The following is a 14524-nucleotide window of genomic DNA, read 5'->3' as shown; positions in this document are numbered from 1 at the left end:
CAGTTTCTTTTTAGGAAAAGGTTTTCTAGGGTTTATATAATCAATTTATACAGCTGCCGATCTCAACAAGTAACTTTGACTGGCGAACAATATTAAAAATAAAATAACAAAAGTTCAAACACATAGCCCACGAGAGAAACACAATAATCATTCATCACTAAGCAGAGCCTGAGATTTGGGCTCAGAATTCGATCTTTGGGGCTCTAAGAAAGGCCGGTCCGTGGAGTTAACCTCATCTGCCAAAAAAGCAATTGCATCCAGAGTCTACTGAAAGTGCAGTGTGGCCATTTCTCTACACCTGCCCTAACAGGGAAAGAATGAAAATTGCCCAGGCAAGTTTAGCTGAGTGATAATCCCTTCAGCAAGAGGACAAGGTGGCGCAGTGGTTAAATGCAGCACTGCAGGCTACTGCTAGATCAGCAGGTCAGCGGTTCAAATCTCACCGGCTCAGGGTTGACTCAGCCTTCCATCCTTCCGAGGTGGGTAAAATGAGGACCCAGATTGTTGGGGGCAATATGCTGACTCTCTGTAAACCGCTTAGAGAGGCCTGAAAGGCCTATGAAGCGGTATATAAGTCTACTGCTATTGCTATTGCTACCACTGCCTCCTGAAGAGGAAAGAGGAATAAGCTACTGCCCAAACCCAATCACAAGTCCCTTCCCAGGGAGCCTGAACCAGCCAGGAGAAACACGGAGCCCCTACAGAGGTGGACAAGCAAAGGTGAGGTGGCATTAAACACTTCACAGGTAACTATGCAAGATTTAGCCCCGGCATCCTCTGCTGAGGTTGCTTCAAGGCTGGAGCCCAACACAGAGTAAATCCACGTGATTTTATCTGTCAGATGCCCAGGACGGTCCTCACAACAACCACGTAGCTGAACTCCAGAAGTACCACTTCCTAAGACAGTCCGGCCATTTCCGGGATTCGGGGGCGGGACTTCCGCTCTCGGTCCCCCGTCACTCCCCGTTTTTGCCGGCGCCGACGGAGCCTGACCTGCCGCCGGCGGAGGCTGGAAGCCGGGAGAATCACGGCCGGAAGTTTTCCCGCCGCGACCCGGAAGCGACCTCTTAGGATTTTGACTTTAACCAAAAGCTGCATAGCGCTAAACTAACATAATCTATATTAAAGCTAATCACTATGCCGGCAGCCCCATTCTTAAAGCTTAAGAGCTAAAAGAATATAATGATTAATTGCAATAGGTTTCATTTTGAGTGCCACGTTACATTTCCCCATGTTATCCCTATTAAAATCCTGACTTTCTCTAAAGCAGGGGTCCCCAAACTTGCCAACTTTAAGACTTGTGGACTTCAACTCCCAGAATTCTCCAGCAAGCCTAGCTAGCTGGAGAACTCTGGGAGTTGAAGTCCACAAGTCTTAAAGTTGGCAAGTTTGAAGACCTCTGCCTTAGAGAGTCTATCTGGAACAGTGTTTATTAACCTTAGCGTCGACCTGCATGGTATTGTGACAGTTAAAAGTCCCAAACATCCTAAAACTGATAAGGTTGAGAAACATAGAGAAGCCCCTCGTACTCGGAATAGAGATAATCTAATCTCAAACGGAGACGAACGCTGTTTGCCATATATCTATATCAGTCAACGCTTGACGGCTTTCCATTGGCTTGGAGGCATCACCACATAGCCTGGCGTCCGTCGTGCGTTGATGACATAGACGACTGTGCTTGGGGGAGTTGTTTGTGACGTGGCAGAAGGCGGAAGCGATGTTGCGGCAGGTGGGATCTCAGGGGCTATTATTTCCTAGCGCTGGCCCGGGACGCCGAGTGGGTTGCTTGAATCGGGACTGAAGGGATTTTTTAATATTGGGGAGGGAGGTGAGCTGGAAGAGGACCTGGTGGAGGACTTCCAAACCAAGGTCGTGGCTGCGGGAAATGAGTACATGGCGATGAAGCCTACCCTAAGCTTGCACAAGTTGTAGCTGTTTTGTTAGAAGAAGAAGAAGGGCTTGGTTCTTGCCCTCATCTTCTTTCCTTATCCCGCGATGATGACCGGGCTTATGCCCGCAAAGCATTTCTTCCCTCCTGTCCCCAACTGTTAAATGTGTTTGTATATTGCTTTTAATTTGGGATGGGGGAGCTCCCAGGCAATTAAAATGTGGGTATAATTGGAATGAAACTGTGAATTGTCTAAATAAAATCCTCTGGTGAACTCTAGCAAATTATGAAGACTGAGACTTGCGGGGTGCGAAAATTCCAGGTCGGCAAGGCGGCAGCATACAGCAAACTCTTTTAAAGATTGCTGGTGCTTACTGGTCATTTTTAACTCAAATATAGTAAGGTGACCTTAACATATCGCATGAACAGCAGGTTCGTGGCAGTATTATATGCCTGTGAATTGGAATACATGACATTAAGTTTAGAATTGTTTTATTTAGTTATGCAACTAAGTATATTTTCCACTGGTAATTTATAACGTCTTCTAGAGTCATCCCATAATCAATTTGAAAGATCAGTAATGAGGGTTTATATTTCTTCAAAATTGGGTGAATGGCCCCAAGGCTTATAATTCATTAGTGAGGAAATGAACTTAATCTTTGAGCTTTAATCGTCCCTTCACTCAAAAGCTCAAAGCAATAAACTTTGAACTCTCTTCTAATTTTCCCTGCAACAACCACCCTGCAGGGTAGGTTGGAATGAAAGAAAATTAATGGGGGTGCTAACAGGTTAGAGATTCTCAAATATTTGAAGGGATACAAGTAGTGTTACCTGAGGCTCTAAATGTAAACTTTTACTAAACCAGAGAATTATGAACAATAATTCTCAACAATACTGAAAAATGATATCAGAGAATGTTTTCAGATTCCTGTTTGGTTTTCATTAGGGACATAGTCTTTCAATAATGCCATGATTTTATCCTTTATTTTAGGTTATTCTTAGCTCAGGTTTTAAGTGTTTTTAGCTTATTAATAACGGTATGCTAAAATGCGATGCACACATTCATAGAAAATCATTAAAAATGTTGTTTTCTTTATAGTGCTATTGTTTAATCACTACTTTTAAGCTTTCTTTGACAGAAATAATTATATTGATTGATTGAAGGCTAAGAAATGGATAACAGATCCAATATTCAGAGTTTTATTTTTGGGCCCTAAAAATATTGTCACTGAGGATGACATGGTTTTTAGTGTACTTAGTTAGCCATCTGCTTTTTAACATTACGTGGTATCAGTTTCAAGAATGCATGCATTCCTGAAAACGTGTAACAAACTTGTTGAAGGGCCTATGAAATATTTTCTAGTTTAATGTAGAATAAGTATTCTTAATAAAAGAAAAAAGTCATTTTTATTTAATCAATTGCATTCCTTTTTATAATGACATTAATTAACTAAACTGGAAATAAATATGTTTTGCTAGAGTTTTAAAATTAAAAAACCTTACATTTTGTTGCTATTATTTTAATCAGAGTTTAGCCAAGTAAAATTATATAATATTCCTCATGTCTCTGTAATTTTCTAAGTTTCATCCAGAAGTACCACAGAATCTGGCATTTTCAGCAGAATGATGCTGATGCTAATAAAACATCCTGATTTTTATATATATACTCAAGCCTGTGGACGTACCTAATACTCCTGCTTCTTATTTTTCCCACAATAATAACCCTGTGAGAATCATAGTCGTGTTTCACTATGGAGCTTACGTCACAATTCTTGTTTTATCATCTGCTCCCCCTTACCCTCACCGTCAGGCACCCATAGTTTTATCATAATAGCATATGTTGGAGGTTTTTGTTGAATTATTGCACAATGGCATATTTTTTTTAAAAAAACCAATTTTTAAAATCTGCATGTATCACTCTAGGATAGTAATGATGAGACGGAAGATGTTTCACTTTTTGATGAAAGAGAAGATGAAATGTCTAGAAAGCCCAAGAAATCAAAAATAAGGTAAGTCGGAAAGAAATAGGTTGCTATGTCTTAACGGGCTTTTGGGATGATAGTTGGGGGAAAAAGTTCTGGCATGGCCTAACTCTCCTAAGAGTCTGCAAATATAGTTTGGTTTAGTAACTATGATGATGATGAAATCTTGTGTAGGTGTATAGGTTGAAAATATTTTCATCAATATCGGCATAGATTCTGCTTTCGTTATCATATCTAGGGGGAGACTTACATTGAATGAACTGCAATATTTACATTTCTTTACCCTCAGCAGACATTTGCAAGAAAATGATGTGGAATATGGTGTTTAAAGTTAAAAATTTGTTTGTTCATATTTAATACTTTTAATACAATTAAACATCTGCCTAACTCAGGTCCTTGGGAAGGACTCAATAGATAGACAAAAATGCCAAATCCAGCCTAAACACTTGGCTGACCATGTGACCAATCATAATAATATAGTTATGCTAATAAGAACATTGCTGCCTTTATGAAATTGGAATAATAGCATAAATTCTAAACCTTGATTTGGCCAGATTAAATACTGAAATTGATAACCAAATTATTTTCTTCATATATCTTTTACAGACATCCTATAGCCTCCTTTTTCCACTTGTTCTTCCGTGTCAGTGCAATAATTGTCTACTTACTTTGTGAATTGTTAAGCAACAGTTATATTGCCTGTATGGTGACAATCATCTTACTTCTATCGTGTGACTTTTGGGCAGTGAAGGTAAGTCATTTCGTAACATGTTGATACTTGAAAATGTTTCCTATCAGAGAAATTGGTAGTGTAGGGAACAGTACTGTTAATCAAAATTAAAATACTAATTTTGATTTCATTTAGCTTGTTTTTCTTTCTGCTCCTCAAATACAGAGATCAAAGTAATGAGCTGAGGCAGGGTGCTCTGTAGTGCTTTGAGCTGTTTTACTAAAGTTATATCAGAACATATGTAAGGAACATAAAAGTTTACATTTGCACTTAAATACAACAAAGTGGCTATTTTTACGCTTTATTCTATTTGTAGACATTTTACCATCCTTGTATATACCGTATTTTTCGGACTAGAAGATGCACCCCCCCAAAAAAAAGTGGGTGGAAATTTCTGTGCATCTTATAGAGTGAATGTTGCCAAAGACACCCCCCCCCCTTTGATTTCTGCCTCCCAGCAATTTGCCTCCTTGCAGCAAACAGCAAATAGCCTGGTCAGCTTCAGGACAGCCTGATTTAGCACAAGCAGCTGATTGGAGGTTGGATCGGTCTCCCGGAATGTTCCAGGCTACAGGGATTGCCGCTGCTGCCTACCGCCGCCTCCGTGCATCCCATTTTCAGCCTTTGCATGCCCCATTTTTGGCCTCCGTGCATGCTGGTTTTGGCCTATGTGCGTCCTGTTTTTGGCCTCCTTGTGTTCCATTTTCGGACTCTCTGCATCCCACTTTTGGCCTCCATGCATCTCGTTTTTCGCTTCTGCACATCCTGTTTTTGGCCTGTTCCAGGCACCTGGAACGGGCTGAAAACAGGATGCATGGAGGCTGAAAATGGGATGCATGGAAGCCAAAAATGAGATACACAGAGGTCAATAATGGAGAGCGTGGAGGCTGAAAATGGATTTGTGGAGGCAGCAATAGGCGGCGGCGATGGGCAGCAGCGATCCCCACAGCCTGGAACAGCTGATCAGCAGTATTCTGGGAGAGGCCGATCCAACCGCCAATCTACTGTTCATGTTAAATCAGGCTGTCCTGAAGCTGACCAGGCTGTTTGCTGTTTTCTGCAAGGAGGCACATAGCTGGGAGGAAGAGGCAGATTTTTTTTGTTGTTTTCCTCTTCAAAAGCTAGGTGTGTCTTATGGTACAGAGCATCTTATAGTGCAAAAAATGCGGTACATGCAGAAGGCTTGCTCCCTATAATACTTTGTAACTACTTTTTGTGGATTTTAATTACTGTTTTTATTGGAACATTACTTTGTCAGAGTTCTGCTTATGGGATGTTTCTGCCACCAAAAGAGACAGCACTTTTTTAAAATTTATTCTCCTAACCTTTATAGAAGCAGAAGTTACTACAGAGTTTTTGAACTGGGAGGATGGGAATCCTGTGGAAAACGTGCATGCTTCTTTTGCATTCATGGAATTCAGAATAGAGCCAAAAAGAAGAAAAAGCAAGAAGCTTTCATTGTAGAAGGAAGTTAAGCACATTTATATATTAAATCCAGAGTCAAATTAACACAGCATGATTACGTGTTAAGTGAACAAAGGCTTAAGAGGATAGAGTATATATTCCAATTGACAAACAGTGTTAGATTTGTCCCTTGGCTTGCTTAGGACTCCTCATTATTACAGATACTGAACAAAACAGCCTCTTTCCCTTGTACAATGTAGAGGCTAGTTCTATTCCTTGGTCATGCTGCCATTATTATAACGTATTTTAGAGAGCATGTCAAAGTGAGTAATAACATTGTTAAATATGTGTTATTGCACTTTTATGCCTGATAATATTACAAATATGTTTGAATGTTTGAAAAAGCATTTCCATCATGTAATTGTTTATATCTTTAAAGCAGGCACTTGTTATAAACATTCCAGAGTTATTTGGGCAGGAAGACACATGGCAAACTATTTTTGTGCCATTTGAAATAACCAGAAGGCATATAACGTATGTTCAGATTGTGGTCTAAGAAACTTCGTAACAACATGTCTCCATGTCACTGAAATTATAACTTTGCTTGCCAAGCAACTATTTGCAGTAAACGTAATAGGATTGCCGATAATGTGGCCCAGGGGCATACTAGTACAAGTTGAGCAATTGATAGCTCACTTAGAACTATGACTCTAATAGCTGCCTGTAGTTATGCTGTTGAACAGCACAACAGGAATGAGATTCTTGTTTCACTAGAGTTTCGTGTATAAAACAGTGGAGCCATTTGGGGGAGCTTATTTAGCAAAATGTATGATTGCTGTTGCAGGAAGCACTTTCATTCTGTATTTAACTCTTTCCAGAATGTCACAGGAAGGTTGATGGTTGGCCTCCGATGGTGGAATCAGGTTGATGATGATGGCAAAAGTCACTGGGTGTTTGAAGCCAGGAAGGTAAATATCTCCCCTGTTGCTGAGGGAATGACTGTGAATGGTGTACTCTACAGCTTAGAGCACTTTTAATTCCAGAATTGGATACAAGGTCACTACATACAAATCACAGCACAATTATTGGGGTTCGTAGTAGTGTGCATTTGAAATCTGCTTTAACCTCTGATCTGGAAACTAGGCTACAAAGATGTACAGAATGTGTTCTTTTGCAGGGAGATGAATGATATAAAACTATTGAACTTATTTTAAAGAATTATAATTGAATGAGTAAGATCAAATTTTGAAATCATACAAGCAATATATTTTAGAGCTCCTGTATAGGAATAAAATGATGCTAGTTACTTTAAAGAACCAAACACAAGCAACAGTTTTTAGGCATGCTGAGAATCTTTTTTTTTTCAGTCTTAAGTCATGAAAATATGTAGATACATCAGGTCAATGCAAATGAAATGTTCCCTTTCCTTTAATGTGAGTTTGAGGGTAGGTTCTCAGTTTATACTTCCTACAGGCTTGAACAGGAATATGAAGATAGTCTTGAAGAAGAATATGCAACAGTCATTACAAAAAACATCATCTTAGCTAGGAAATACAGAAGGGGGTGAGGAAGAAACTCCAGATTAGTTCACTTTGACTATAATAGGGAGAAAGAAACTTTCTCAGGCTTTCCAGGATTCTGTCACTACATCCTAAACAATAAAGATGAGTAACTCTAGTTCTTGTGTTGTCTGTTTCCTGACATGCTGACAGAGATTAGAGTTAGTTTTCAAACATTTGATCCCCTTTGGTCTTCATCACGTGAAGACTTGTATAAGCAATGGTATTTATTGCTCTTTATAGGTAGTTCTCAGTTTACAACCATTGTTTCAGTGACTGAAGTTACAGCAATGCTGAATGACTGGTATTTAGGTCCCATTCCTGAAGTTGTGGTTACATGATTAGAATTCAGTTACTTTGCAATACCTTACCTGCATTTATGATTGCGAGGACATTTCTGCCCTTTTGGCTGTCCTGCACAACAAAACCTATTGGCAGAAGCAGCAATGTTGGGGTTGAAGTAGTGGCTTGGGGCCTTCAGAAGTGACAGCCAGCCAGCACCACTGATGAGTGTGGGCCTCTACTTCAGCACAATGCTATCTCGAGCACCAAACAGTGGCCAAATGCCTCTGCCACATTCACCTTCACCATCTTTCACTGCTGATGAGGTCTGCCCTGTGTGAAGCAGCTTCTGGTTATGAGGCCTTTTCCCAAGGCTGCTCACGCCATTCTCCAAATCATGAGCAGCATTATAGCAATAGCAGTTAGACTTATATATCGCTTCATAGGGCTTTCAGCCCTCTCTAAGCGGTTTACAGAGTCAGCATATTGCCCCCAACAACAATCCAGGTCCTCATTTTACCCACCTCGGAAGGATGGAAGGCTGAGTCAACCCTGAGCCGGTGAGATTTGAACAGCCGAACTGCAGAACTGCAGTCAGCTGAAGTAGCCTGCAGTGCTGCATTTAACCACTGTGCCACCTCGGCATTGGGAGAAACATCTATTGAAGCCAGAGGCTGCCTCACATAGAGCCAGGCCAGGCATGTCTTGTTGGCAGTGGGACTAAGACAGTGAAGGCCAGCTGGGCATGGCAGGGCCTGAAGAGCACAGAGTGACAGGGATAGCTGAGGCTTTGTAAAATATGGTGCTGGGTTGGTACCCCTTTTTTGATGAAAGGGTACTTCATTCTTTTTCCACTCTGAAGAAAAATACAACTCCAAAGATATAAAGCCTTCACTTGCATGATTTCTTTAAAAAATAATTAGATTCTGCTGCTTCAGAAGCTGTACTATCATCACTGAGATTTTTCGTTATTTAACTAAGCTTTTTGTAAGGTTGCTTTATACTTAATTAAAAAAATAAAATACAGCATAAGTAAAATACTACTGCCGTTCATTTTTAGGCATCTGCTCATAGGAGGAAAGCTATTTCAGAAGCAGAGTCCAGAATCTTCTGGCTAGGATTAATCACGTGTCCTTTACTCTGGGTGATTTTTGCCTTCACTGCCCTGTTTTCTTTCAAAGTTAAGTGGCTGGTGAGTAAAATGCCCAGTTGTCTCCTGCTAAACTCATTCTTGGGGCACAGGGAGGCCTTGCTTCTCTCACATATCTTCCTCTCCTTTTATAGGCAGTGGTAATTATGGGTGTAGCATTGCAAGGAGCTAATCTTTATGGCTATATTCGGTGCAAAGTGGGTAGCAGGAAGAACCTGACCAGCGCAGCAACTTTCTACTTGGGAAGGCAGTTCCTGCGGCAGGTACATCGGAATTTTATTTATGCAACTCTCTCTCCCCTCTCCCAGCATTTGCCTTGGTGCTTACCTACCTCTTCATTTCCTGATTTTGCTACTTTTTGTAAGCCTAGAGATTTAAAGAATTAAAGGTCCAAGAATGGCCTCTTCAGGTTCTGTTACAACTGAGATGGGTGCTTGTTTCAGTTGTATGCGTTACAGCACTGCCTTGGCCTGTTGAGGAAAGATGTCACATAAGCTTTCACAGTGCTCTCCTGCTAATTTGAATACATATGACTTAACTTTGAGAAATATGACTTTGAGGGTCTGAAGTTTAGGCCAGCGGTCTCCAATTTTTCTGGCTTGGTGGAGTGTCAGAGGGAGAAGAGGGGATGGTTGCGCGTGAGCAGCAGGTGAATGCACAGTTCCATTTGCGCAAGCAGCAGGTGTGGAGTTGCATTCATGCTCACCACCACTTCCGTAGCCCAGTTCTGAATGGACCATGGCCTAGTAGTGGACTGCAGCCCAGAACTTGGGGACCCCTAGCTTATACATTCCTCATGACTTTAATAACCATTCTTGCTCCATTTAACCTTTTTAAGAGACAATGTTTAGATGGTATTGTTTCCTTGAAAAAACTCTGCTTTGCTAACAGCCTTTTCTAGGCAATGTCCAGTAATTGTATCAGTGGTGGGATTCAAATTTTTTTACTACCAGTTCTGTAGGTGTGGCTTGATGGGCATGGCAGGGGAAGGTTACTGCAAAATCCCCATTCCCTCCCAATCAGGTGGGACTCAAAATTTCTGCTACTGGTTCTCCGGAACTGGTCAGAACCTGCTGAATACCACCTCTGCATTGTATCTGCCCACAGAAAGTGGTACAGAGAATATTTTTTGCAGAATTGGGGCAAGTGCAGCTTACAAGACTTTTTTTCAAGAGTTTAACTATAGTCAGTATAAGTCCTGATCTAATGCTATTTACATTTCTTTTACAGACCACGCCCAAGGACGACCAAACTGTATCTTGAGCTTCATGAAGAAACACTACCTGCCATTTCCAGTCTTTAAGGAGAATGGGGCGGGGGGGGGGGGGCGAACACTATTTCTTGGGCTCTGTACAGGAAATTTATAATTGTGTATGGATTTTTGTAATTAAATATCCCATAGAAGTGTTAATTGTTACCATTTCTTACAACATAGATTTTACAGAGCTCTTCTTAACTCAACTGACTGCTGGACTCTTTAATTAATTAAATAATTAATTCTCCACTTAGAAGTAGGTTAAAAAAATAGTGATGACATCTGTGACTATTTATAACGTTGCATTCTGGAAATAGCCTAAACTGTCCCCAAGAACTTTGCAGTCAAATATTTTTGCTGTTTCAAAACCAGCTTGTTCAAGAAGTCTCATGATGAGGACTTGAGCAACCTTTCCTCACATGAGAACTATGGAATGTAACCTTTAATACACGATTTAATGTCTACATTGTTGCAAGATCAGGTATTTTTAAGCAGGTATTTTAGATCTGAATTAGATAATTTGGACAATTGGATAATTTCAGCTAAAGATCAGGAATTGAGAGGAAGAACTAAGGGTTCCAGTTTCACAATCAGAATGGAAAAATACTGATGCCTGTTGATTGGCAAAAATTAACTTTCTTGTTTGGTTTTGATCTGAGCCTTCTTGGTTATTGAGATTTCCTGAGAAGCAAGGGCAAGTTCTGTTCAGCTTACTATCTGAGTAAAATAGAATTCTCAGGCTACAACTATAGTAGCCTACAAGGATATAGATCTCAATTCATAGCATCCTATAGAGAGAAAAAGGATTTGAGTATGCTCCTTTGTGCCACTTAACAAGTTACTGATAATTATAGAACAACTCTTCTGAAATTGCTAGTGTCAATTCATAATGAACCCAAACAAGCAACTTCAGAACTGGTGAAATAAGAGATTGAGCTATTTAGGGGGCTCATATTACTAGAAAAATCAGGCCAGGTAATCCACTGGAATGATTTAAGTCAGGCGTACCCAATTCCCGGGTCGTGGTCCACTACTGGGCCATGAACTATTTGGAACCAGGCTGTGTGAGCAGTGGGCTGGCATGCCTGCATGTGGGTGCAGCTTGAGTTGTGCAAGTGGTGGGCCGGCGCATGTGCACATGTGTGCGCAGCTCAACTTGCGCAAATCAAGCTGCATGAACATGTGCATTGGCCTACCACTTTGGTGGACAGTTCCCCTCTTCCCTCCTTTAGCCAGCCCACCAAGCTGCAAAAGTTGGGGACTACTGATTTAGCCCATCTGCAAATATATCTTTACAAGTGTAAGCAAAGCTTCAGTGAATTTAGATGCTACTAAGAATGTTGTAGATTTCTACAAACTGTCCTGCTTTGAATAGAGTGAGTTCTATGCACAGGGCCTAGCTTGTCACAAGCACTGTGTTGCTTTTCAAAAATCAGAAAGTTTATTGAGTTACTACTGTTTACTGGATGGACATCCAATTCTTCATTTCAAACATGATCAATTTGTATATTTCTCAAGATGCTTAAACAGGAGTTAAAGTTGTGTTACAGTTACTGTTCAGATAGTTTATAAGTTAAGCTTAGGAAAGAAGTATTGATTATAAGCAAACTTAATGTAAGCCTAATGGTGGTTTATTGTTCATTTTTAAAAGGAAAAACAGTTGGCAAGTTTCTATGAATGGTGATAGTTAATGTTCATATTTGGATATGAAAAGTGAAGGTTCTTGGAATACAGAAATAATGCATTTAAAATCTCTTGTTTTGCATCGTGCATGTTTGTGGACCTTTCAAATTAACCTGTTTTTCAAAGAAATATATTTTTTTAAAGCTGTGAAATTGTGAATGGGTTTGATTTAGTGTGCCAATATCATGTGTCTCGGGTGATACACTATAGTCATGTCAATTAACAAGCTTACGTCTTGAAATTACTCTCATATAGTCCTCCCTCTTTGCCTTTGCTTCCCTTGCCTTTTTGAGCTCTGCCCGTTTCACAACTGCATTCTCTGGGAAAGCAGCTGCAGTAGTTTCGGAGATGCACAAGTCTATTTCTAAGTGCATTATTAAGAATTTTGTGAATCAACTTGAGCTTTATCTCCTTAGCTTAACATTGCAACCATCTAGCTGAGCACTTTTGGTTGCTGGCATTCCTCAGTGATGTATTCAGTGGCCTCGGTTACCCAACTAGTGAACACTACTGTAAAACGACTTAAGATTGCAAATTTATTTTTCCACTAACTACCATATTCTAATAATGTTACCTGAAAAGAGTCACAACAGATTGAATATCATAAAGACAATATTCATACGACTGCAAATGTAATGTTTCTAGGAAAACTTTTCACCCATTTAACTGAGAAAGTAAGTTAGTGTTGTGCCTACATGGGTGTGAATCACATCACCTTTGGGATGTTTTGTTTCTGCTTATATTGTATCAACAGTATTCAAGCTTTAAAGTAACAATGTACATAAGCTGGGATTCTTGAGAATCTCCCAGTTTTGTCGGGTTTTTTGCTTCCTATATTTCCTATCATCTCTTCTCACTCATCAATCTTTCTGGACTTTGCATTTCTAAAGTTTAACATAATTTCTTCTTAAAACCCTTATTCTGCTATACGAAGTCATCTAATAAATAACTTTCTTTTCATTGCTGAACCTTTCCCAGCAACAGTTTTCACATAGCACACTGAATTACTGGCAAATTCCCCAATAGTTGTAAGACGTGAAGGACCATGCTGAACTAGCAAGATGGGTGTATATAAATCTAATAAACAAATAAACTATCATCCTATACACCAAACTTGCCCATCAGATGCCAAGCAAATATCCATCAAATAATTGTCAGATTTCAGCCAAATCTGGTTTAGAGAGCAGACTGCCTCTGTTTCACATAATAAATGCATAGCTATCAGCCATTGATAACCTTATAATGTATAAATCTATCCAATTGCTTTTAAAGTTAATTAACTTTCCAGCTGTATTATATGCTAATAAATTGCATAGATGTTTGTAGAATGTTTTTTTTCTGTCATGATTCTTCCACATTTTAGATTTATGGAATGAATCAATTGTTATATTAAATGAAAAAAACCTGAAAGTCTGCATGTTTAAATTTACACTGTAATTATATCTTCTTCAAAGCTAATCTGGTTGATCACCAAAATCTCAGCCAAATGAGATCTGACTTTAACTTACAAGGGAGACCCCACCCCCAGGAAATAATAGAGATGTGGGCTACATTAGGATACCAACAATAACAACAAACAATATTTTGAATTTTTGCTTCCATTTGTTGCTAGGAAAACTATGTGGATGGTTTTTACCCATGAAGTCAGTCAAGTTTGAGTTGAATTTTTTCTCACTACCTCCTGCTTTACCTTTCATTTCTATGTAAAAAAGCCTTGAACATTGTCACCTTCCTTTCCTCTTAAGTAATCTGTTCCAACCTCACAATCATTTTCTACACCTTCACCAATAATCCTTTAGCAGAGAGACTGAGGTTTGGCAGATAGTATTCCAAAGATAATTGCACCTGGAAAGTATACAAAGGCATTGCAAAATGAGCAGTTTTGTTTAAAGTGCCTTTCTTACTTAATTAGAAGGCAAAGCTGTGCTTCTTTTCAACTATAATTGTTGCTTTGCTTTAATTCTTACTTTTGGAAATTTTTCAAGATTAGTATTTGTTTGTGTTTCCTGAACACAGACTATTGCCTTCCCTGATGGTTCACCACATTTTCCACTAAGTATGGGTAGCATTTTTCATTCTGGCTGTTTCTAGATGGACATCTTAATATATAGTGTATGCTTCCCTCAGTACAGCTATTTCCTGAAGCATCCAGACAGCCTTATTCTTCCGTCAACATCCCAACACACTATCTTCTTTCTGTTCTGGGACAATCTTTTCAGATGGATAGCCCTGAAACAAGCGCGTATGTCCGAAATGCTAGTCATGCCATACATCTCTTTTTATAAGATGGAGTTAGGAAATTAATTTCAGCAGTGATACCGTGATATTTTGCCCCAGTCTCTGAGAATTCTGGTTCTTTTCGATATGTGTACAAATGTTTCAAATTTTAAATCATTTAGGAAATAAGGTTTGTAGCTGTTTTGTTCACTTTCAGAAAAAAAAAATTCTTTTGTATGCATAAAGGTGAGATAGCTATTTACAAATGAATATTTAAAAACACTTTTTGTATTGTCTGTACAACTGCACTTTCTGAACTAGATGTGTGAAAACCTCCACCTTGTTTTTCTTTGAATATAAGGGAAATTTCCCTA

At 39.5% G+C, this 14524-nt stretch overlaps 1 protein-coding gene across 5 annotated transcripts; it reads left to right on the top strand.

Annotated features, from left to right (window-relative positions):
• The first annotated feature begins 1644 nt into the window (after window positions 1-1644).
• LOC116503849 (Golgi apparatus membrane protein TVP23 homolog B-like) lies at window positions 1645-13009 on the top strand. 5 transcript variants are annotated; one of them, XM_032210519.1, is made up of 7 exons: window positions 1645-1729; window positions 3812-3897; window positions 4477-4621; window positions 6883-6972; window positions 8906-9037; window positions 9130-9258; window positions 10226-13009. In XM_032210519.1, exons 1-7 carry the CDS (start codon window positions 1718-1720, stop codon window positions 10256-10258), a joined length of 627 nt encoding a protein of 208 aa, XP_032066410.1. In that variant the 5' UTR covers window positions 1645-1717; the 3' UTR covers window positions 10259-13009. The 5 variants fall into 5 exon arrangements, with proteins under 5 accessions (XP_032066410.1, XP_032066409.1, XP_032066411.1 ...); XM_032210518.1 differs by having other exon boundaries at window positions 1717-1777; XM_032210520.1 differs by lacking the exon at window positions 1645-1729 and adding an exon at window positions 1749-1828.
• Window positions 13010-14524: the final 1515 nt, after the last annotated feature.

The sequence above is a fragment of the Thamnophis elegans genome, chromosome 2, assembly GCF_009769535.1.
Source record: "Thamnophis elegans isolate rThaEle1 chromosome 2, rThaEle1.pri, whole genome shotgun sequence".
NCBI classification, from domain to species: domain Eukaryota; kingdom Metazoa; phylum Chordata; class Lepidosauria; order Squamata; family Colubridae; genus Thamnophis; species Thamnophis elegans.
This window is presented reverse-complemented; position numbering and strand designations above follow the sequence as displayed.